The following is a 22,794-nucleotide window of genomic DNA, read 5'->3' as shown; positions in this document are numbered from 1 at the left end:
AAGTTATTACAAGAAACCATTCCAGTCCTGTTACAGAAGAGAACCCGAGCCAAGCTTCAAGCCATCTGGAATCCTCTCCTCCTGTAATCATCTCATTACACTGACCACATCAAAAGCCTTGTCAGAACTGCAGTGGCCTAAGGAGTGGAGGCTCGCAGCAGGAAAGAAAATAAATCAGCAGGCTTTGGTTTACTTTTTATAACCACCTGACAGCCATCGCCCAGGCCTAGCTGAATGCAGAACTGTACAATTCCAAAAAGACGACCTCCACTTTGACAAACGAAAGACTCCACATGTAAAGTGGCCAGCGATTCTCCCCACTATCAATGAAGGGATAAACCCAATCCCTCTGCCGGTCCCTCATCTCCAGGATGGAGGACCACCACACATCTTCAGCCACACAGCCCTGTGCTGACAGGGGGAGCTGTTCAAGTGAGGTGCCAGGAACAGGCTTCTTCCAGAGGCCCCACACCCTAATCCCAGAGGAAGGAAATATGAACCCCTGTGTCAAAAGCTACCACACTGGGATAAGGAACGAAGTCTTTGACTTAATGCAATAATTAATTCTACTTAGTATACGTATATAAGACATCTAGGTCCTGCTCAATAAGTCACGGCTGTAAAGACCTGTCATCAGCCCATCATGGTGAGGATATATCAGCTTATTAACCATGCCTTTAAGTTTAAGATCTGGCTACCCAGAGAATGTTACCTCAAATTCGAATTTAGAACTGCCAAAATTCGTCCTCTGTTTCTGCCAGAAGTTGTCAGGCTTGATTATCAGAGCGATGTGGATACAGCAAGGGAAGGATTCCTGCAAGATCTTCAGCAGCGGCTTGATGGAGTCCCACTTGGAGCCACGCATGTCCACAATCACCGTAAAACCTCGCTTGCAGACCTCTTCACTACAGAGAAAGAAAGAGGCTGAGGAGTTAGAGAGATAGCTCAATTAGTAAGAACACTAGCTGCACAAGTATGTATGAGGACCAGAGTTCAAATCCCCAGCACCCACATTAAAAAACTGGGGTGTGTTAAGATGAAGACCATTGGCTGTTCCTCCAGAGGACCAAAGTTCCCTTTCCAGCACTCACATGGTAGCGCATAGCCATATCTAACTCCAGTCCCAGGGGATCTGAGGCCCTCTTCTGGCCTTCATGGTTACTGCATGGTGTGTGTGTATGGTGTGTGTGTGTGTGTGTGTGTGTGTGTGTGTGTGTGTGTGTGTGTATGGTGTGTGTGTGTGTGTGTGTGTGTGTGTGTGTGTGTGTGTAGGCGGTGCACAGATAAGACAGGCAGGCAAAACACTTAAACAAACAAAATAAGTGGGAAATGGTGTGGCCATGCATGCCTGTAACCCCAGCACTGTGGAGGATAGAAAGAGCAGCATCCTGGGGCTTGCTGGCTGCCAGCCTAGCTCCAGCTTCAGAGACACTCCAGGGTAAGGCCAGAAACATTAGAGCAGGACTTCTAATTCCCTCTTCTGACCTTCCAAGACCACACCCACACAAGTATATCTACCTACACACAAACATGCATACACCCCCCAGCAGGCATGCTTGTGTTGGGTCCCCCCACACACACACAGAGCTGCAGCTCCTACAGCTTGGATGTTAGAGAAAGCTACCTGGGGTAGAACCCACATGAAGTACCCACCTCAAGAACCAGAGTGCATTGCCCTTTTACCTGGGCAGCTCAACAATGCCTGCCCGCCTCCCTCGGTCAGAGAACAGAACCAGACCACAAAGGAAAGATTCAAACAGGGTTCGGCTTCACAAGCCTTTAAGATTTTAATTCTTCAGCGATATGGTGTTGCATTCTGTCAAAAGCAACCACTTACTTCACTGGCCTTTTGTGTATTGTTAACTGATGAGACATACTAGTTTAGTAACTACAACAGACGAAGGCCCCTGGGCAGCAAGCACTACGGGCTTACAAACTCACAGTGTGGTGTGGAGGGCCCAGGTTAGGGACAGCAGCTACTTCAGGAATCCTAAGACCACAAGCAAAGTCAACAACCCACTGGCCTGGGTGGCGATGCTGGGAGCTTTGCAAAGTCCGGCTGTGGTTTCTTTGCCCTGTCTAACCCTGTCCCACTAAGGGGGTTAGTGACATCATTTTGGCAAGCTCTGTGAGGAAAATCTAGGTTTGTGCGTGCAGTACTTCTGCTTGCAGAGAAGGTATGAATGTGGTAGTGGGTAACAATGCTAGCTCCCGGCACAAATCAAGACTGTGTTAGGAGCACCATGTTCTTCCTCTCTGGGCTCCTGGCAGTTAAACAAACAAAACAGTCAGCAGCAGCCAGACATGGTGTTCAGTGCCTGCAGCTCGGGCACAAGGATGCTGAGGAAGGAGGTCACTGGAGCCAAGCGTGAGACTGGCAGAGGCAGCAAGCAGGACCCACCTCAGAGCCGGGCAGTGGTGGCACAAGCCTCTGAACTCAGCATTCGGAGGCAGAGGCAGGCGGATCTCTGTGAGTTTGAGGCCAGCCTGGTCTACAGAGGTAGTTCTAAGACAGCTAGGGCTGTTACACAGAGAAACCTGTCTCCAAAAACAAACAAACAAACAAACAAACAAACAAACAAAACAAAACAACAACAAAAAAAACAAAAACAGAGACCCATCTCAGAAAGAAAGGGGGCAGTTGCTAATTTCATTAAATCTCAACACTGGAGAAGATAGAAAGTCTATATGATGTACATCTGCAATAAATATTAAATATATGTGGAGGGCTAGGGACGTATCTCAGTGGGCGGGGTGTCTGTCTCACAGGAAGGAAGCCCTGGGTTCAACTGCCAGACTCAATAAAGTAGATGTGGGGGTACACATCTGTATTCTCCATACCTCGCAGGTGGAGACAGGAAGATAAGTTCAAAGCCATCCTCAACTATATATTGCATCGCTGGGATAGCCTGGACTTCATGAGACTTGGTCTCAAAAACAAAAACATAACCAGTAAGACAAAAAAGCAAACAAAAAATGAGAGTCAACACCCTTGAAGAAGAAGAAGAAGAAGAAAAGCATGTTTCTTGCTACGATGTAATATCAAGGGTATTTACAAAAATTCGGCGCTGGCTTCTAAATAACCCCAGAGCTAAGACACCACTATAACCCATCATTACAAGGTAGACTCCAATGGTCCACTCTGGGTAGGCGACAGCAACAGACTACAGCCAGGTAAAGACCAGCCTAGGGGTCTGGGAAACATACCTGAGACCTGATGGATCTCAGTGAGGCTGTGAGGAGGTCTGCACCTAACATAAATACTCCACCTTTACGATTTCTGCCTTGTGCAATCACCTTCCAAAACCACTTTCAACTGAAAGTCCAGAAGATTGTTATTGCTAGATATTGCTAAAACGCAAAGAAAGCAAATGTCAACTACAGCTAACTTCATTCTCTCTTCCATAGGCGTGGCCCCCCTCCCTCTGCCCTTCCCCCTCCAGTGCCTCCAGGCACCTCACTTCCTTCCCGGTGCTGCTTCGACCATCACAGTAACTAGTTTTCAAAGTTTCACAAATGCAAAGTTCAACAGGACACCCACATGGTTCTAGAAGGTGTGTTACATAAATATCCCAGAAGTGTCTGTTGTGGAACTCAAAGGAGCCCTGGTTTGCAGGCACAAGAGCAGAGTGGTTAAAGCCGGGGAGAGGAAACAGATGTCCCAACAGCCTTGCTTCTCACCTGTCCTAATTAGCTTTAGCTGTCTATTTGCCATAGCCTAAGGTCATCTGAGGAGGCTCAATTGAGGATTTCCCAGCTCCAACTGGCCCAAGGGCATGTCTGTGAGGACCCTGCTTGATTGGTGTGAAAGGGCCCAGCACTCTGTGGGAGGGTGAGTCTGAGCTGTATACTAAAGCTAGATGAGCATGACCCAGAGAGCAAGCCAGTGAGCAGCGTTCCTCCATGGTTCCTGCTCCAGACCTCTGCCCTGAGTTCCTGTCCTGACTGCCAATGCTGGATTATGACCAGGAAGTGTAAGCCAAAGAAACTCTTTCCTTCCCAAGTTGCTTGTGGTCAGGGTGTTCCACCACAGCGACAGAAAGGAAGCGACAACCCAAAGCAAACAGTAATGAAGTTTTAAAATGCTATGAATAACCTGTTAGTACCCTGTGCTGGTTAACCTTGTCCACTTAACTGAACTAATGGGATTAGTAGAGTATACCTTTTGCAGTATCTGATAGGATTTCCAGACGAGAACATGAGAGTTTTGCCCTAATGGACAGATTCATCCCTTGATGAATTCATCATGACGATATTATTCCAAGAAGCAGTTTACTAACACAATCCTTGCTGTATCTTGCCCTGACCCTTTCCTCTATCCCTTCCCTCCCCTCCTGCCACTATGATGTGAAATGCTCTGCTCCGGCAACCCTCTCCACTCTGACAGACTGACACCAGTTGAAACCATGAGTTAAAATCAATCCTGGGGCTTAAAAAATGGCTCAGTGGTCAAGAGCACATACTGCTCATGCAGTGGGGGCCCGGCAGTTCCCAGCACCCAGCACCCACAGCCAACAACTCACCACCACCTTAACTCCAGCTCCAGGGACCCACTACCATGAGTCTCTATAGGTACCTGCTCTTGCTTGCACACCCCATAATACAGATAATCAAAAAAAAAAAAAAACCCTTAAAAAAAAACCCTTAAAACAATCGTCTCCTGTTGGGTATTTGGCTACGGCAATAAGAAAGTGACCAATACACTCCCCGTATACGTATCAGCTGATGGAGGCTGAAAAGTGGCTCCAACTCTCACACTATTGTTCTCACTGCTCCCCATCCCAGGCAGGGCCAGGGCCACAACGCTGCTAATATCACAGGCACAGGCATCGCTGTTTCCTGGCCCCACTCCTCAAGCCTAATGTCCCCAGATCACGGACATTAAGCATCCTGGGGTCTCCATGGGTTCTAACTGGGTTTGTGATCCTCCAAGGTTCCGTGTATAGACAGTGCAAAGATCCAGAAGGAGCTAGGGTAGCCATGGCCTAGGAGGAGGCATGCCTAGCTGCTACATCTCAAAAGAAGTATATACCCTGCTGAAGCAGCCCACTCCAGGACCACCGAAAACAGACGCCATCTATCTTGTTTGTTTCACCACAGGCTGTTTGGTAGACTACATTTCATGTATCACTCCTCACTAAACCACGGTATTATTAAAATTACCTTCCGACTGTCTTTCTCCTAGCATGGTCCTAGGCAGTATACACGTAAACTGTAAAGCCCCTCTACTTGAAAGGAGCTTAAAAGGGATCCTTTATAACCCCAGGCTTAACAACAGGCGAGAGCGGAGAACAAACTAGAAGGTACCATGCTTGCCTGGTATGGCTTACAGAAGGATTAACTCTTCCGATTCCACCATCAAACTGTCCCCACCCAGTAGCTTTCCCAGTGGCTTCTGTGAGTGGTAATCGCAGAACTTGAGCTGAGCTGGGCACAAAGAGTCTTTTGTGGTGTGATTTTTTTTTTCACGTTGAAATCCATGTATCCCAGGGAAAGCAGTGACTTGCAAACACCCCTGAGTCTAACTGCTGTACCCCATGATCAAAGGGACACATGCAGCCTGGCCTCCTGGCCCCGTCTCCTGAAGACAGGAACTGATCTTGGGAAAATGTGACTTTAACTAGTTCCTCTAGTAGTTTTACCTAAGAGACTCATATCATCTATAAAACAAAAAACTTACATAAAACTTAGGCCCCTTCTGACATGGGTCTTTGAAAAAGCAAGCCCAGTTTCCTGTGTTCTGAGATGAAGAAAGCCTTCCTGAGTGTTCTCAAATCAGTGCGTTAACGGTCTTCATACTACTTGTGAGCAACTAGAGTCAGAGAGTCAGGAGGGCTCATCAGTTTAGCTTCTAGAAAACGTCCTAAATGAGGTAAACCACTCTAGAACTCTTAGGAGCACAGGATAAAGTTCAAGCAGCAATAGCAAAAGCCACAGAGAAGGCTATTTTCACACCTGTAGAACCCGGGATGCTATGCAGACTTCCGCTGCCAGTGCCCCTCCAGGCATGGGTGGGGAAAGCCACCTCAAACTGGTCCTGTGGACCCACCCTGTGGTTTCAAACTGTTGGCTTTTTCTCCTTTCCTACTTCTGTGTCTGTATGTGCATGTTTGTATGCATGTGGTCACTATATGTACACATGTACACATATGTGTATGTGGAGGGCCAAGGTTGATCCAGGAACCATCCTGGATCTCACTTCTATCTTTACTCACTGAGGCAGGCTTTCCCAATCAAACCCAGAGTTCACTGATACAGCTAGTCTCACTAGTCAGCTTGCTCTGAGAATCCCCAGCTCAGCCTTCCAAGGCTGGAATCACAAGTAGGCCACCACACCAAACTGACACTTGTGCACGCTGGGAGTACAAATTTTGGTTATCACACTTGCATGGCAAGTCTCTAACTGCTGATGTTTTTTAAGGGGATAGCAGCGGTAACCCAAACACCACAGGAGCACAGGTCACATTCATGTTCACTGGTGGGACTTGCAGCCAAAGACTGCAGTCTAGTTTACCTAGAATACCATGCAGAAGGAGAAACAGAGGAGCGAGTACGGAGGGAAGAAATTCTTGCACTATTTCTGAGACAGCTACTACATACCAACCCCTGTGAGAGGTGCACATGAACAACCTTACTCAACACTCACAGTGACCGAAGACAGACTGGTTATCACCATCTTTCCCGTATCAGAAAGCCAACAGCAGTCACTGAGGAATGGTCCCAGGTCATCAGCCTAGGCCTCCATCACCACACTTCACATATGGCCATGAGCCCTACCTACACTACCTGGCCAAGAGCTAAGCTGAGGGTTATCTTCGAATTTCAGAAGAGTATTGCTGGAATAGACAGAGGTCACAAAGGCCCTCAGAACCTAGACAAAGGGAAAGCCAGGTTTGTGCCTCTCACAACCTTTCACAAATGATCACGCAAATTGTATTACAAGCAAACCTCTAGGTCCAAGAAAATGGCCACACTATTAATTTGCTGATGACATTTATTGATCCTATTTATCTATAAAGAAACAGATGTCTGTACTGGAATGCTCCCAGGAGGCATTGAGCTTGAAGGACTTCAGAGAGGGGACTCAGGCTGTATCCACCTCTCTCCAATAGGACCACCACAGAGCTTTCTCCATCATCGCTCAGCAAATACATCAGTTACTTGTTAATTTACTCTTTAAACAAAGCCAAACAAAATGCTATTTCTTGTCACTTGGGATTGTAAATACAAAAGTAATCAAGGTAATGAAATAAAGTGACTTCATTCAGTACATGAAGCATCATCAAACATACTCAAGTGTTTATGAGAGAAACTACATGATGTTTGGGGTGTTATAAAATACTCCAGGGGCAAATTATGGAGAAAAACAAGATTGGTAAAATCTGAAAAATGGTGAAACTCAGTTATAAGTGCATGGGTGCTTGTTGCACTGGTCTACTTCTGTATGTATGCTCAAAATTTTACACACACACACACACACACACACACACACACACACACACACGCAAATATTGTTTGAAGGGTCTGTCACCCAGATGAGCCACAATGTACATGAACTGGTTGTACAATAATATCAATGAAAAGTAAACCTTTTCCACTTACACCAATGCAGACTTTGTAACCAGATAACCAATTATTAGTTGCATGTACTTTTCCAATTGCTCAATTATTTTTGAGTCGCCTGAATGAATATTAAATTCAATTTCAGGTACCAGGCATGGAACCCATGACCCTGCACATGCTAAGCATGTACTCCACGCTTGTGAGACAGCCACAGCCCACCCTTGCAGGCTCTGTTACCTGGTCACTGCAGACACATAGTGACTGTATTCCAATGAATATTTTAATGGAAAAAGTCAAGAATATCCTCAGCAGGTTGTACCATCAAGGGCAAAGCTGACTTTTGTTGTCTATTGCAAGGCTTGGTATCAGAGGGCACAACTACCTACTCTGGCATCGAACTAAGCAGGGAAGGATAGTAATACATCACATATTTTAGTACTTCAACTTAAAAAATTTTTTCTTAATTTTTTTAACATTTAGTTGTATGTGTAGGTGTGTGTTCAGGGAGACCAGAAGAAAACTGTATAAAGTTCCCTCCTTCCACTATGTAAGTATTAGGAGTTCAAGTCAGGCTGTTCGACCTGATGACAATCAGCTCTACCTGCAGGACTCTGTTTACCTCAAACCCACGGCACTGACATCAACGGCAGTAGTCACTTTTCTCAAACCTAACGAAAGCAACTGAAGCAAGGAGAGTTCTTATCTTGGCTGACGGCAGCAGGATCAAGAGGAGGCTGGGTGCACTGCGGGCCATGTGGAAGCAGAGAGGGATGAGGGCTGCTGTGGAGTTGTCTTTCTCCATGGTCTCTCTGCCAGGGGCCGTCTTCCTGCCTTACCCTGACACTTGTCTCACTGTCTTCCTCAGCTAACTGCACGTTCTCACTTCTTGCTCCTCTTCTTCCTCACCAAGAAATGAAGGGACTCAGGAAGCGGCGGCCACGTCACATCCTGGAGGTTACACTGTCCTGAAATTTCCTCTGGCAAATAACTTAAGACTGTCTCACTGGAGTTCAGCGTCAAGTTTTCAGGATGCAGGCAGAGCACAGCCAGATTCTTGGTCACAATATGTCACAAATGACCTCTATCCCAGTTCATACTAGAATCCTTATTCCATCATGAAACCCCATGATCGTCTTTACATTGGTCATTCTGGTCTCCTGGAGCCCCACTACTATGTCCAATTGAGTGCTGCTTATGGGATTCTAGGGTCCTCTACCTGCTGTCCTACACTTCTGCAGTCCTACAAATTTCAACAGTCTGACCACTCAGTCAGGCAGCCACAGCAGAGGCGCCTCTGCTATCCCAAGCTTCTGTATTGGCTACTTTCCTCACTGTTGTGACAAAATCCTGAAAAAGCAATGTATGGAAGGCAGGATTTGTCCTGACTTGTGGTCTGCAGGAGTCAACAACAGAAGAGGGCAGTGACAGGAGTGACTCCACCTGTCAGCAGCCAGACACACCGTACTTATCAGGAGACAGAGACGGATCTCACTGGGGTGGGTCTCTTGGTTCCTCTTCCCTTTGTTTGCTCTAGGTACCCAAGATGGTGCCTCCTGCTGTGGGATGGTCTGTATGTCAAATGTGTTGCTGATTGGTCAATAAATAAATCACTGATTGGCCAGTGGCCAGGCAGAAAGTATAGGCGGGACTAACAGAGAGGAGAATTGAGAGAACAAGAAGCTGGGTGAGAGAGATACTGCCAGCCGCTGTCAGGACAAGGAAGATGTAAAGTACCGGTAAGCCACAAGCCACGTGGCAAGGTATAGATTTATAGAAATGGATTAATTTAAGCTGTAAGAACAGTTAGCAAGAAGCCTGCCACGGCCATACAGTTTGTAACCAACATAAGTCTCTGTGTTTACTTGGTCGGGTCTGAGCGGCTGTGGGTCTGGCAGGTGAGAGAGATTTGTCCTGAGGTGGGCCAGGCAGGAAAACTCTAGCTACAGCCTCCCATGTACAGGGAGGGTCTTGCTTCCTCAACTAAACCTCTCCTGAAACTTTCTCCTAAATACATCTGAAGGTGTGTCTCCTAGGTGATTCAAAATCCAGCCACGCTGAGAAGGCCAACCATCACACTGACATGTTATACTCTTCTGTTGCAGGACAGGTCTCTGAAAGTTACTATCCATCCCAGGTCCTACTACTTTTGCGCACCCTAATTTGGGCTCCTTGAAAACGCCTCCTCACTCTACCATCAATGCAGTTCATACTTCCCTATAACATGTGCCTTTCAGGATGTAAACACCTAAGGATTTACCTTCTTCAAAGGGAGGCAAACATGCAACCTTCCACAAACACCCCTCTCTTATATCCAACATGGCTCTCCCCTTAGATTATATCTAAATTCACTCTACTTTCTAAAAGCGAACTGGAATAATGAAGTCGAGATTTTCATACAAGAACAAACTACTTCTACCCATTGTATCGTCAGTTGTACAAGCGAGACAGACACCCCCGGGTTGGGGCAGAATCAGAGCTTGCACTTTCCATGGGTATAGATGCAGGCCCGTTTCTCCTAACTCACTGCTCCTCGCTCAGACTCCCTGGGAAACAGAGCAGTGCTTGTCCTCAGTGGTGGTCAACATCCACACCAAAACACTCCCTATCACCAGTGTCTCTGATTTAATGGTGTTTCCAAACTGGTAAGCCAGTATACTAGCTGATAAGGATTTTTAATGCCTCACAAACTTCACGATCAAGTCAAAAGAGTATCTGTAATGCACAGAAGCTTAGCATAAGAAAGCAGGTTGTCAAAAATAACAAGTTTCTAATGATCCAGGCAATTGGACCTTCCTTGGTATTGGACTCACTAAAGACCACCACCTGGTTTCTAAATTTCTAAAAATCCAGCAGTGTGGGATCCTAGAATCCCAGCTAAGTGAGCATGCAAAACCCACCATGAACACTCAGTGCCCTGCACTGATAAAAGCCTGCCGAATGGTTCCTCATCCAGAGTGTTTTGAGTAAAATGGTTATAAAATGGCAATAAAAATAAAGGTGATAACTTAATTTTACGTTTGATCTCCTTGGAATTAGACCTGCTCTTTATAGAGGTTTTCTCGAGAGCAGGCCACACCTCCTGTAACTGCAGAAGTTGACAAGGCAGTCTCCCAGAACTTACCTAGGAATGCAGGCTAGGTATGAAATAAGTCTCCTGAGATCCTCCTGCCGTATTCTGTCATGATTGCTGCGGGCTGGAAATGTTAAAATGGGACCTCCACGCTTATCTCTACCACCTACAAAATAAACATTGGGAACATGCTTAGGTGAGGTGAGATCAGACAGAACTTTCTACATGCCCTCACAAGTCCTGCAACCTCAGCCATCCACTGGGAACTGCAGCTAAACCCACCGCACAGTCAGAAAGGGTTTTACAGACTCCATCGTCTGTGCTGTCTTTGCCCACCTGTGTTCTCACGAGACTCAGAAAAGTCCTGGGTTCTAAGGGTAATTGGCAGATATCACAGACGACCTTGTCTTTTTCTTCTAATATATAGGAAGAACCCCTTTCTTTAAGTTTGAAGAGGTGGGGACTCTGGTACCCAATACAACTGCTTTATTTACCTTAACCTCTTCTCTCTTTCTTCTCTCTCTCTAGCTCCGCCCTCTCTAGCTCCGCCCTCTCTAGCTCCTCTCTCTCTAGCTCCTCCTTCTCTAGCTCCTCCCTCTCTAGCTCCGCCCTCTCTAGCTCCGCCCTCTCTCTAGCTCTGCCCTCTCTCTCTCTCTTTCTCACTCACTCTCCTCTCTCTCTAGCTCCCCCCTCTCTCTCTAGCTCCCCCTCTCTCCTCTCTCTCTCCTCTCTCTCTAGCTCCCTTACACTTTTCTTCTGTCTCCTGCATTCTAAATTTTCTTTTTTCCACTAAGGGAAATCTTACTCTCTCAGCCTTAAAAAGTAAAGAAGAATGTTCTTCAAACATCACACCAATGACTGGCCTTATACAAACTGGGACCTGTGGCATCTCACTGCTCTGGCCAGGATGTTTCCATTAAACCCTTCCCCTCAGGGCTCAGGAAGCAATACAGAAAAGGAGGCAGAGGTCTAAGAGCCAGAGGTGGTGGGCGACTTCAAGAAAACAGCATCTTTCCTACAGGTCTGAGGCACACATAAACTCAGAGACTACAGCAGCACATTTAAGACCTGCACAGGTTAGAGCCAGATAGGGTCCCAGCACTAAGAGGGGAAGTGGACGTGGGGTCGCACCCCTAACCAAGAAGTTATCTGCAATCCATACCTTTGGCAAATAAAAAAATTAGTTTTTTCCAATGGAGTCTCACTGGGTATATCAACCATAACCAGGGCAGACTCAGTCTCCCTGTTTGTGCACTCACAGAATGCCACAGACTCGGTGGCTTATAGAGATCAGAAATTTATTTGCTTCTGCTTCTGTACGCTGGGAAGTCCAAGGTCAAGGTGCTGTCAGACTGAACGCTCTGGGGAAGGATACATCCACCATCAGGATGGAACTCTGTAAGCCCCTTCACCAGGGCCTTCATCTCATTCATGAGGAGGAGCCCTCTCATGGCCTAATTAACTCTGAAAACCACCACACTGCTAACTCCTGGCCTTTGGAGGGCATCTTTCAACCCACCATCCCTGACGTTAAACATCATGGAGATGTACCAATTAATCTCACTTAACCCATGTAAAGTAGTCATATGTTGCTGTCTTAAGAGCAATGTGTATTTTGAGGTCATGTTCAAGTTCAAGAAATCCTAACTGGCTTTTAGAGATATCAACCAATAAGTGTATCTCAATATCTCAGAATAACTCATCAAAATTTGGCCAACCTTTATTAAAGCCCTTCTAGCTCTAACTAGGTTTAACTAATAAGGGCTGTTCTGTTCCCATGGGAAACCTTTTGCTTGGAAACAGGGTCTCACTATGTAGCCCAGGCTACCCTCAAATTTGTAATCTCTCTGTATGCACCCACCTCCTGCCCTTCCAGGAGGAGCAGAGTGGTACAACAAAGGTCTCGGTGCCCAAGAGCAGAAGGGCAGAGGGCTGTCTTCTCACATCTACACTCGGTGTTCCAGACAGATGGAGCTGCAGAACTTCCTGGTGATGCCTCTTGGAGTCACAAGTACAATCTTTTAGTTACTCCAACTTCAAGTGAAAACCAGTGGTTTACAAACTGGTACAAGCCATTACAGTATCGGGTTTGGGCCCAGACAAGGCACTGTAATGAAGAGCACTTCTTTTTTTGTTATAATTGTTTTACAATTCTAGGGATTGGCCATCCTGCCTAACAAATTACAAGGTCCACAACATAACGCCAATTCATGGAGCACTTTGCAGGAGTGCCACAGTATTCCCTAATATGACACAAACTGAAGTCACAGGATAAAGTAGATGAGTGATTTCTAGGGTGGAGGAAAGGGAGTAAGTTGGAGTTGTTTGAGAAAGATAAAGATGTTCTAGAAGTAGGCCATGGTAATGGTTGCACAGCCTGTGGCCACACGGAATCTACTCTTAAAAGCACTGTAACAGTATGCAAAATTATACCATAATTTTAAAAAAAGGTAACTGAAGTTAGAAGTAAAAATTGTTTCTGAGAATCCATTCGTTCTTTGGGACGTTTCCTAAAATTACAGTGTACGTAATCAATTTACTTTTACAACTTCTCCCTCCTCCTTTCATATTCAAGGTAACAAGAGCCTCAAAGTGTCACGTGAGCTCACGTGACCCAGTGAATTCCGGTCAGAAGCTGGGAAGTACTACGAGTGTGGTAACACCTCCTCACTATACTTGGCTTGCACAGTTGGTTAATGCTCTGCTGTCCTTAATCATTTCCAATGTTCTGTCCTCGTTTGCGGTCACTGCGAACCATCTCTCTCCACCAGAGCTCTACCTTTGTAGAATTAAACTTTCACTGAAGATTTATGAGAAATTCCTAAGCCCGGTGGTTTTATTTTTTGATTTGTTAAAAGGCAAGAAGGTTTGGGTTTGACAGTAAGTTAAATAAAAATGCCATGGTAATAAATTCTGAATTAACTGCCTAATAAGGGAATGGAGGCAAATAAAACCCAGCAGTCATATCCATCCACCTGTCTGTACGCGCCCACCCCCTGCCCTTCCAGGAAGAGCAGGGTGGTACAAGAGAGGTCTCGGTGCCCAGGAGCAGAGGGCAGAGGGCTTTCTTCTCAGACCCAGGCTCTGCGTTCCAGACAGATGGACCTATGGAACTTCCTCATGATGCCTCTTGGATTCACAAGTACAATCTTTTAGTTACTCCAACTTTAAGTACAAAACCAGTAGTTTACAAACTGGTATAAGCCATTATACAAACTATCAGGAATGACTTGGAAAGAGTAAATAAACATGACTTTCAAAACTCAGTGGATTGTAATCCATGAGTCATCAGTCAGTCTGTCTGTCTATCTGACTGCCTGTCTGTCTATCTATATCTAAGAACTTCCAACAACTCAAAGCCCCTTCTTTCTGTGCACTTTTACACTCTTTACTAATCATGCAGATTTATTATAAATTAGATTCACTTCTCTAAAATCAACAGACAGTCTTAAGGCTAAAAGAGTGAGCAGAGACAAGACTAGCCAAAACACCACAGAAGCGTCATCTTAAAAACATACAGAAGCACATGCCCCCAGGACACCCAGAACAAAGTGGTTACGGTGCTGCACATTAAACCTGAGAGGCCACCGGAGGCCACATGGGCTGGCACAGCAAGCTTGTTTTAGACAGTGGAAGGAGGACCGAGGCAACAGCACCCAGGGACACGGGAGTCTCACTCATGTTCACTGTTACAATCTTGTAAACTTGCACATAGACTCCAGGCAGGAAGCGAAGGGCCAGCAGCACAGACATCCTTGTGCAGAGGAGAGAGTGGACACAGGCAAGGGGGCTGGGCTGTCCACCTCCACACTGTGCGGGGAGGGCTAGGAATGAAAGGCAAGTGTCTTCTTACGGGGGGTGGGGGTGGGGGGATCAGCTGGTGGAAACTGCCAGGACTTCAGAGCCAGCTGAAGATATGGCTTCTAACAACTCCGGGAATGGGTATCCATCTGGGAGACAGGAGGCTTTCCTCCCAGATGAGGGAATCAAGAGCCATACAGGACAAGACAGAGGTTAAAAACTCCTGAGTATGTCTACACGGTCACACTCCCAACTGCTGACACTAAGGTGTTTAGTTTTAACAAGCAGCTGTTCCACGTCACAGCTCCGGCAGAGCAGCCCAATATCTGCAGAGTGACAGCCAGAACACAGTGTCATCAGCAGGGTTCGCTGGCTTATGATGTGCACATGGCCTCAGAAATGCCTTGGGCATTCATTTTCAAGAATAAAAGAGTTTTTAAAGTCCACGAAATGCTGATGCTTTTATATGCTGCGGCAAGTGAGCTACTTTACTCAAACTCTGAGCAGTCAAGTAAAGCAGACTGGAAAGTCAGATTTTACCTGAGAGATAGGCGACTTTTTCCTTCAGAATTGGCAAAACATCCATAGCTTTCATTTCATCATTTTTCCGAAACCCTGAAAGACACAGAGAGAAAACAGTCACTGGGCTGCCTGACTGACGTGTAGTGCCCATTCTACCCAGTGCCAACACCTCAACGTTCACCATAACCAATAAATCAATTAAGAAACATGACCGTGTGTGAACACATGAGACTCTGACCCCACCATTTCCTTCTATTTTAATGATGAATCACAGTCTTTACATATGTCCACAGACAGTATTCCAAAAGACTCTCAGCCATGCTAGCAATAACAATTTGTTCCCAGATGACATAATATGCAATCAGCCCCAATCATTTGCCAAATCTTCATTCTAACCTTGTAAAACTTAGATAACTGCCAAAGAAAACTGCAACATTAGCAGCTTGCTGTGAAGCCTGCTAGCCGTAGCCCAGTAAAGCCTCTAGGGGGAGCTCAAAGTCTCCTCCTCTTAGTCTTCCAAGTCTGGTTGCCCAGCAAACAGAGGGGGTCATGCATAACCCACACTGGCCAATGTTCCCTCCTGGCTCTCTCTCCTTCTATGCTTTTTGGGTTGTACCCTGCAAAGGAACATCAACGGCTACGGCAAGCCGTTGCTACTCCAACTTCTGAGGTGGCTAAGGTCACTCACTAAAAACTAACTCTTCTTCACCCTAGAAAATCTCAGGAAAAAAAAAAACAAAAAACAAAAACAAAAAAACATGTAACAATTTTTATGTTACATAAAATCAGAACGCAGCCTGCAACTTAAGACAAGCTAACATCTAAGTAGAATGAACTGTGGCTAAAACATGCCCAGCTTGCTCACCTAGGAATGGGGATACAATTTTTTCTTACTCATGGTCAGGCCTTAGGATACTGTCTTGGACTCTATCAGAGGTAACCAGTCTAAGGCCAGATGCCCATTACAACTAATACTACAGCTGCCACCACTAACAGATACTCTCCGGGAAAAAATAAGATAGCTTTCCCATCCCCATTTTCCTGGCTTTGTCAAAGAGCACAAGAAAAAGATCCAAAATGTTATCTTGGTCACCCAACCGGTAATAGATGTAGACCAAGAATTTAAAAGTATTAAATGAATGGATTTCTAGTGTGCATTGACCTAGCCTTGATATGTCCATATACACATGGACGCTAACCAGGCATGCTGTTGTTAACCATGCATGCTGTTAACCAGGCATGCTGTTAACCAGGCATGCTGCCACACCCCTGTGATTCCAGGAGGATCCCTAGGACAAGGCCATCCTGGGCTACATGTCAATTCTCTCTCAAGGCATTGGAGTATGCACTTGGAAAAAGGGAATGGTGTTGAGTTTACTTTTCTTTATTCTGCCTGTTTGTGAGGACAAGGCCCAGTGTAAGCCCAAGGAGCTGTTAAAACAAGAACTAGGTTATACTCAGGGTTGTACTGTAGTAGTTGAATTGAAACAGAGAGGGAAAATCGGGGAAAAAGAAGACTCAACTTCAGTGTATCAACTTCAGTGGCCCAAGCTCCTAGCTTTTTCCTGAGCCTTGCATATGAAGAGCAAGTTTTGGGTGGTTCTTCTGAAAAATCAAACATTTGAGCCAGACAGTGGTGGTGCATGTCTTTAATCCCAGCACTCAGGAGGCAGAGGCAGGGGACAAGGACCAAGGCTCTGAGAGAACTTTCTGGCATGACCCATCCAGGTACTGATAAACTTGTCTCAGAGCTCAGGTCTCCAGGTCACCAGGCCACTTTACTTTCCAAACACACCATTGCTATGTGCTGGCAACCCCCTAGAGGGGAAAACACCTGAGCCAAGAGTTCTGTAATTTCATTCTGGGTTCCTACAAAACTCTGGAATGAATGCAATCTAGTCTCCACAGCTCTGTCTGTCACCGTGACTCACTGCGAGGACTTGAGTGCACTGGTGGGTAAAGATGGCAGTGTGGGAGATGCAAAAGTGTCAGTCTGACGACAGCCTTCCAGGAGACAGTCCACACAGACTGTTGACAAGGCAGGTTAGGAGAAGTTTTCTAAGCTGCAGGGCCCCATGAGAACGAGGAGATCTGCAGCAGCTGTAGATCAAACCTAAAGGTGACTGACAAGAGAAGTCCCTTCCCACTGTTCAGGAAGAGGACGTACACTTCCCATGTTCTCACAGTCTTACAAGCCAATGCTCACTCAGACCCATCCACCGGACAAAACCCTCAAAGAAGTGAGTACCACTGCCTGCTGTCCTCAGTTCTGCCCTGTAGAACCTGAGCAGTCACAAAATCCCCAACGGAAGTCTGCCCTCCACCCAGTGTTGAGGATACATCAGGAAAGGGCTATGTGACTTGGGCCATAATTCCAAAGCTTTCTTGACCATGACTGATGACCTTCTGAACGACATCCGTTTATTGATGGCCATGATGGAGTGGATAACGCAAGTTACAGTTGCTGTATTTCAGGCCACCACACAGGAAGAAAAACATACTGGTTTGCGCTCAATATGCAGAAAGAAAAACGTACTAGAAAAACCTCAGCTTCCTATGCTCCACTGTGAGCGACAGACTCGCTCCCCGACGACCTCATCTTTAGTCTCCCAGAGCTGCAGTCAGTGACTTTTATCAGTCCCCCAATTTCCCCATCCAATTAACAGAAATCTTCCTGAGAGGAAAGGCAAGGGGGTGAGTGATGAACTGTAAAGCGTGTTACATTTTCACTGTTACATATCAGTATGTCCAAACACTGACAGATAGATCATCAATCCCCACCAGCTTGTGATGTCTGGTTGATTATTCCACAGTAAAGGGACACAGGGAAGAAATAAAAAAGAGAAGAAATATAAAAGTAACCACACAAAGAAACTGAGTGTATGGCTAATATGATGATGGTCACCAAGTACTATTCTAAATTTCATGTCCAGGTTCTAAAAAACCACCCGCTAAGGATAAGACTCAGAAGCATGGATAAGTTCTGAAACTGCAGCAACTAGATCATCTAACTCAATAAAAAGCAGAAAAGGCTAAAAACCTAACCACAAAGGCACCTCTGATCAAAAAGGCAGGTTCTGGCCCATTCCCTGGAGAGAGAGCTATTTATGAAAACAAAAGTGTGCGGCTGTTTAAAAATAAATTTTTTTTAAAAGTAAAAATAAATGGCTTTTACTTGCCCCACAGGTTCTAGACCACACCACAGAAGGGCCCAATTCCTAAAACTTTTTTGATTCATGAATTAGAAGGGTTTCGCTGCTGAACTCAATGACCTTCACTTGGAAGCATTTCCTCTTCCTAGGGCCACAGTGAGGTTATACAGCTGCAAACACCATTTGAAGAGGTCCTTCTGAGAACCCATACCACATTTCTGTGCCAGAGACCAGGAGGCAGCAACATTTTTACTTCTATGACCAAGAGGGTCTGCTTGCTGATGGACAAGAGGACCACACAGAGGAGAATGGAGAGAAAGGGTGGGCAGGAGGCAAGGATGGTCAACGGCCCAAATCAGGGGTGTTTAGTTGGTCCATTTTTAAGTTACATAAAACCTGCGATAAAGCGCAGAGAACGACAGGGAAGCCACTGTGGAATTCAATGAAACGCTAGCCGGGGACAGTGATGCTTCCCAGATTCGGACTAAATGACAAGCGACAAGTACTTTTGGAGTCAAGCCTACAGTGTGTATGTTCAGAATGCTCACAACAGCCTCTGCAATCCGGAGTTGATTATCAACAGAAATCATTGTGTAAGCGGGGCTCAGTGAATTTCTCTCTAGGTTCAAGTTCATTCTCTCCTCCCTCCTTCTTCAATGTGAATATTTAAATATTTTAATATATTCATTTTAAGACAGCTGCACCCTGAAGTTAAACACTATAGTATCTGTCCAAATGGATTCTGTTAGGTATTTACAATGCTATCTGACCAGAAGCATGTCAATCTGGGATAAACACTAAGCCCATGCTCCCGGGTCTCTCCTGTTTCTTAAAGTGACAAATACAATGTCTGGCAAATGGATATTCTTTGTCTTTCTAATTTCAGCCAACTTGCTTTGGACAAAACTAGGTGCAAAGTATTCAAAACCTCTAGGTGCTGGAAATGAACAAAGAGACTAACTCCCTCCTGGTACTCTACCAATGTCCCACAGGACTTTCTACTTTCAGTTTGTAAAAGATAAGTTCTGTGCATTTAGCCTTCAATCATACTATGATTGCAACTGTAAGAGGGAAAATTACCCTCTTCACCCTGGGAGGAAATATCCCACAGTCATTGTCCAGCAATGGGAAATCTTTTAGATGAAGCAGTGCGCTGGAACATCAACAGCCTAACAGCCCAGTGGTCACATCAACCGCCCACTTCGGGTCCTCGGACCCTGTGACTAGTGCTGCAGCGTCAATTTTCAACATCAACCAACAGAGAAGGAACGACAGTCCTCCATCTTGTTCACTCGCAGGAGCACAGGTGCCATGGAAGTGTGAGGGCTTGTGCAGCTCATATCCCAGTAGCTCTTTCCAGGTCTGGACACAGATCTAAGCTACAACTAATCCAGTCAGTTAAAGAGAAAGTCAACTTTTAAACTAAAACAGCATCTCTTGGTAATCCACTCAGTACTTTAGTATCCACTCAGTCTTTTAGTAATCCACTCAAGACCTGTAGCCGACTTTAGTCATTTTTAATTTTACATAATCATTTCTCTAGTTAAATGATTTTTTTTCTTTTAGTAAAACGTGGTATTTAAAGCCCCAATTACTCCTCCACAGACGGAGCTTCTGATGAAGCTGCATCAGTGCCTTGCTCCGAATTCTGCCATGTCGCCCACAAACTGCTTCCCAGGCACCTCAGGGTCTCACTAGCCTGCCGGCTACCCCGCGTCACATTCATGAAACTGAAAAATTGCCTGTAGTAAAGACTGAAGCAAATCTTACGGAAACACAGGTTGTACCATAAATAAGACTAATAAATAAGCAGTATTCTAAAGCAACTACAAGAAAAATGTTAAATAGGAAGCTGGTAGTTTCTTGCTTGCTGAGGAGCCTCGGTGGTAATTACCGAATTTTACTCATTAGTTAATTGGCAGACACTTGGCGAGTGTACAGAGCTCCTGAGCACAAAGGGCAGGGTGATAAGTCTCCACATCTGCGAGATGGCCCCGCCCTCGCTCCACTTGCAGAAAAGGGTGACGTCACCCTCTCTGAGCAAGCCACCTCACTGCAGAGCCTGCAGGATCCTGCTCTAGTGCAGGAAGGCAGTGTAAGCACTGTGAGGGGTTTAACTGTGCACACCTCTAGATCGGTGTCTCACAGGAAGGAAGCATTTAACCAGCCCGACTCTTCTGTGAACGTATTTAATTATGAAAGAATATTAGGAACCAAAGGTTAAACTTTCACTCTTACTCATACATAAAAAATCCAAACACAATCAATTGGTGCTTGTGCCATTTTTACAAAAATATATGACCACAACCCCCACTCACAAATTGTACCTGAAAATGAATCACACACATCAGGAATGTGGGTATGTTCACTGACTACCACATTATAATCACATGGACTACCACTTTAATAACCACCTGATTGGCTAATTCATCCTGGCTTAGAAGAGACAGCCTAGAAAATCATACCGTTAAGGGCTAAAGAAGAACGTACGTTTTACTGATTCAAGGAAATGTCAACTTATAATAGCTCTGGCTTTTAATTTCTTACCCACAAAATACAGGTAATACAGGACAAGCTGAATTACCAAAAAAGACCAAAGGCTTGTTAGGGTATTATAAATGCCTTAAAATAAAAGAAACAATCAGTAGACTTTGTTGATGTTTTAACCATGCATTAATGGTGCACTGGAAGTTAATTTATAAATATATAATGGGCCAGTAGTCCAAAGGCATTATAAAGGGGGCTCTAACCTCTTTCAGTTTCACAAATTAAAAAGGAACTGCCTGTCTGGGAGCCCCTTCATCTTCTGATCGCCAGACTAGCGCAGGGGCATACAGAGAAAATGTATTCCTGTGGCTATCTAATGCAAAATAAAGAGCACAGACAGCTGCCTCTCCCCGCCACACCCTGTGTGTGTGTGTGTGTGTGTGTGTGTGTGTGTGTGTGTGTGTGTGCGCAGCCTGACAGCAGATACCACCCTAGTTACACATGTGTATCTCAGTCATGTACACATAAAGAACCTGAAGGAATGAACCAGAGTGATAAAACGTGATCCCTGAGCTATGTGAATGGATACCAGTCCAAGCAAGATTGATTGCTAAAAGAAATCCTGTTCAATTATTACATCAAACACTTCATTCCTTTTAATAGTCATGCCTGGGCTTCCCTGGCCCTCCAGCCTCCCCTCACCTTCCTGGCCAGTGTTTCTGCCCTCCCCTGTCTTTCTGGCCAGTGTCCCCACAGGTGGCCTTTCTGTATCTGTGATCAGTGTCCAACAGCCCCTAAGATCCCACCACTCTCCCCAAAATGAGGTTTCTAGCACACACCTGCTTTTGCTATTCCCCCTAACAGTTTTCCACGGTGCTCTTCAGTGGCTTCTTGGTGCCCTGACGTAAAATACCGGCTCCCTGACATGACATAGAATCAGTCCTTCAGATGGGAGATCTGGGCACCTGTGCAGCCTCACTCACTTGCCCATGGTTAATCTCTCCCAAGGTGAAAATAAAAAGAACACCAACCACCTGACCAGCCCCTGGCCCTCTGAGCTCCTACAGCCACCACTAGAACCCCACTCTCCATCACTCCTGCTCCCAGGGCACACTTCACCCACCAGAACCCTGTTGCCGTGTTCTAACCCCCTGTATTCCCTTAACACCCAAGCCTCTGTCCCAACATGGAAAAGATCTAATAATGGTCAGTACTCCCTTCTGGACAGAGGGTCACAAGGCACTACATCCCACTGCGTGGGGAACACAGTGAACGCTGGAAAAAAGTAAAAAACAAACCAACCAAAGGGCCACTGAGCCCTAGGTAAACAACACCTTTTGTAGCTGGCAATTTTCAGTGCCAGTCCACAAATGGGGTCCTGAGTAGAGTCCAACAAGTCACAAAACTAACCATATCCTGAAGCCACCAACCAGCTCACAATGGCCGGGCACTTAAAGTGACTCATTCTCTCCGTGTCTCATGTGTTTAATGACTAGTACATAACAGTATGCTTACAATTCCTTCCTTTATATTTTAAGGTTGGAAAGAGTTTTACTTTGAAACTTTCACAATGTAATTAAGAAATTATTTTCTACCCTAATCACTCTACCCCCAACTCTCTGATGGGAAGGGTAGACCATGCTAAGGGAGAAGAATTCGGAGGCTGCTCCCTTCAGCACTTCCACAAGCAAAGAGGGTGCAGGGTTGTAGGGACACAGGGGGCACATGGCCCTCAGAGACCTGCTTCTCTGCAGTGAGGGTTTTCACCCGAGGAAATGCTTTAGTCATGAGGCTGTGTAACCAGCCCAGGCATGAGGGAATGAGCAAGCCACATCAACTCCACACAACTCAAAACAGAACTTCTTTGTTTTACATGTCAGCACATACGTGTCCCAAGTCCCTGGGCACCGGAAGGCACAAGTAGGGCAGCTTACAGAATCCACAGGTGGCTGCCATGTTTCGGCTACAGGAACTGAACACAAGTTAAGCTTCCGTGACTGCTGGGCATCACACCAGCAACATTACAGAGCATTGGCTCGGCCTCAGTCAGGTTCTCCTGCCTGCCAGTGACCATTAATAGGACAGACAGACAACAACTAAGCAGAGCCAAGGATTTCAGGACTTTCGGATTTTCACAAGATCAAGAACTTGATCCCCAGCCATGAACCCAGATTTGGATTTAAACTCAGATTATTGCAG

The 22,794-nt window shown here is 45.7% G+C and overlaps 1 protein-coding gene across 2 annotated transcripts in view; it reads right to left on the bottom strand.

Annotated features, from left to right (window-relative positions):
- Window positions 1-22,794, bottom strand: part of Trio (trio Rho guanine nucleotide exchange factor) — a 310,438-nt gene that overhangs the window by 186,615 nt on the left and 101,029 nt on the right. For both annotated transcript variants that reach the window (XM_059276653.1, XM_059276654.1), the window contains exons 2-4: window positions 14,975-15,049; window positions 10,685-10,799; window positions 713-905 (exon numbers count right to left, since the gene is read on the bottom strand). In XM_059276653.1, coding sequence (XP_059132636.1) covers window positions 713-905; window positions 10,685-10,799; window positions 14,975-15,049 — 383 coding nt within the window. The remainder of the gene's footprint in view (window positions 1-712; window positions 906-10,684; window positions 10,800-14,974; window positions 15,050-22,794) is intronic.

This window comes from Peromyscus eremicus, chromosome 11, assembly GCF_949786415.1.
Source record: "Peromyscus eremicus chromosome 11, PerEre_H2_v1, whole genome shotgun sequence".
Taxonomy (NCBI): Eukaryota; Metazoa; Chordata; class Mammalia; order Rodentia; family Cricetidae; genus Peromyscus; species Peromyscus eremicus.
Note: the sequence above shows the minus strand (reverse complement) of the source record. Positions and strands in the feature narration are given on the sequence as shown.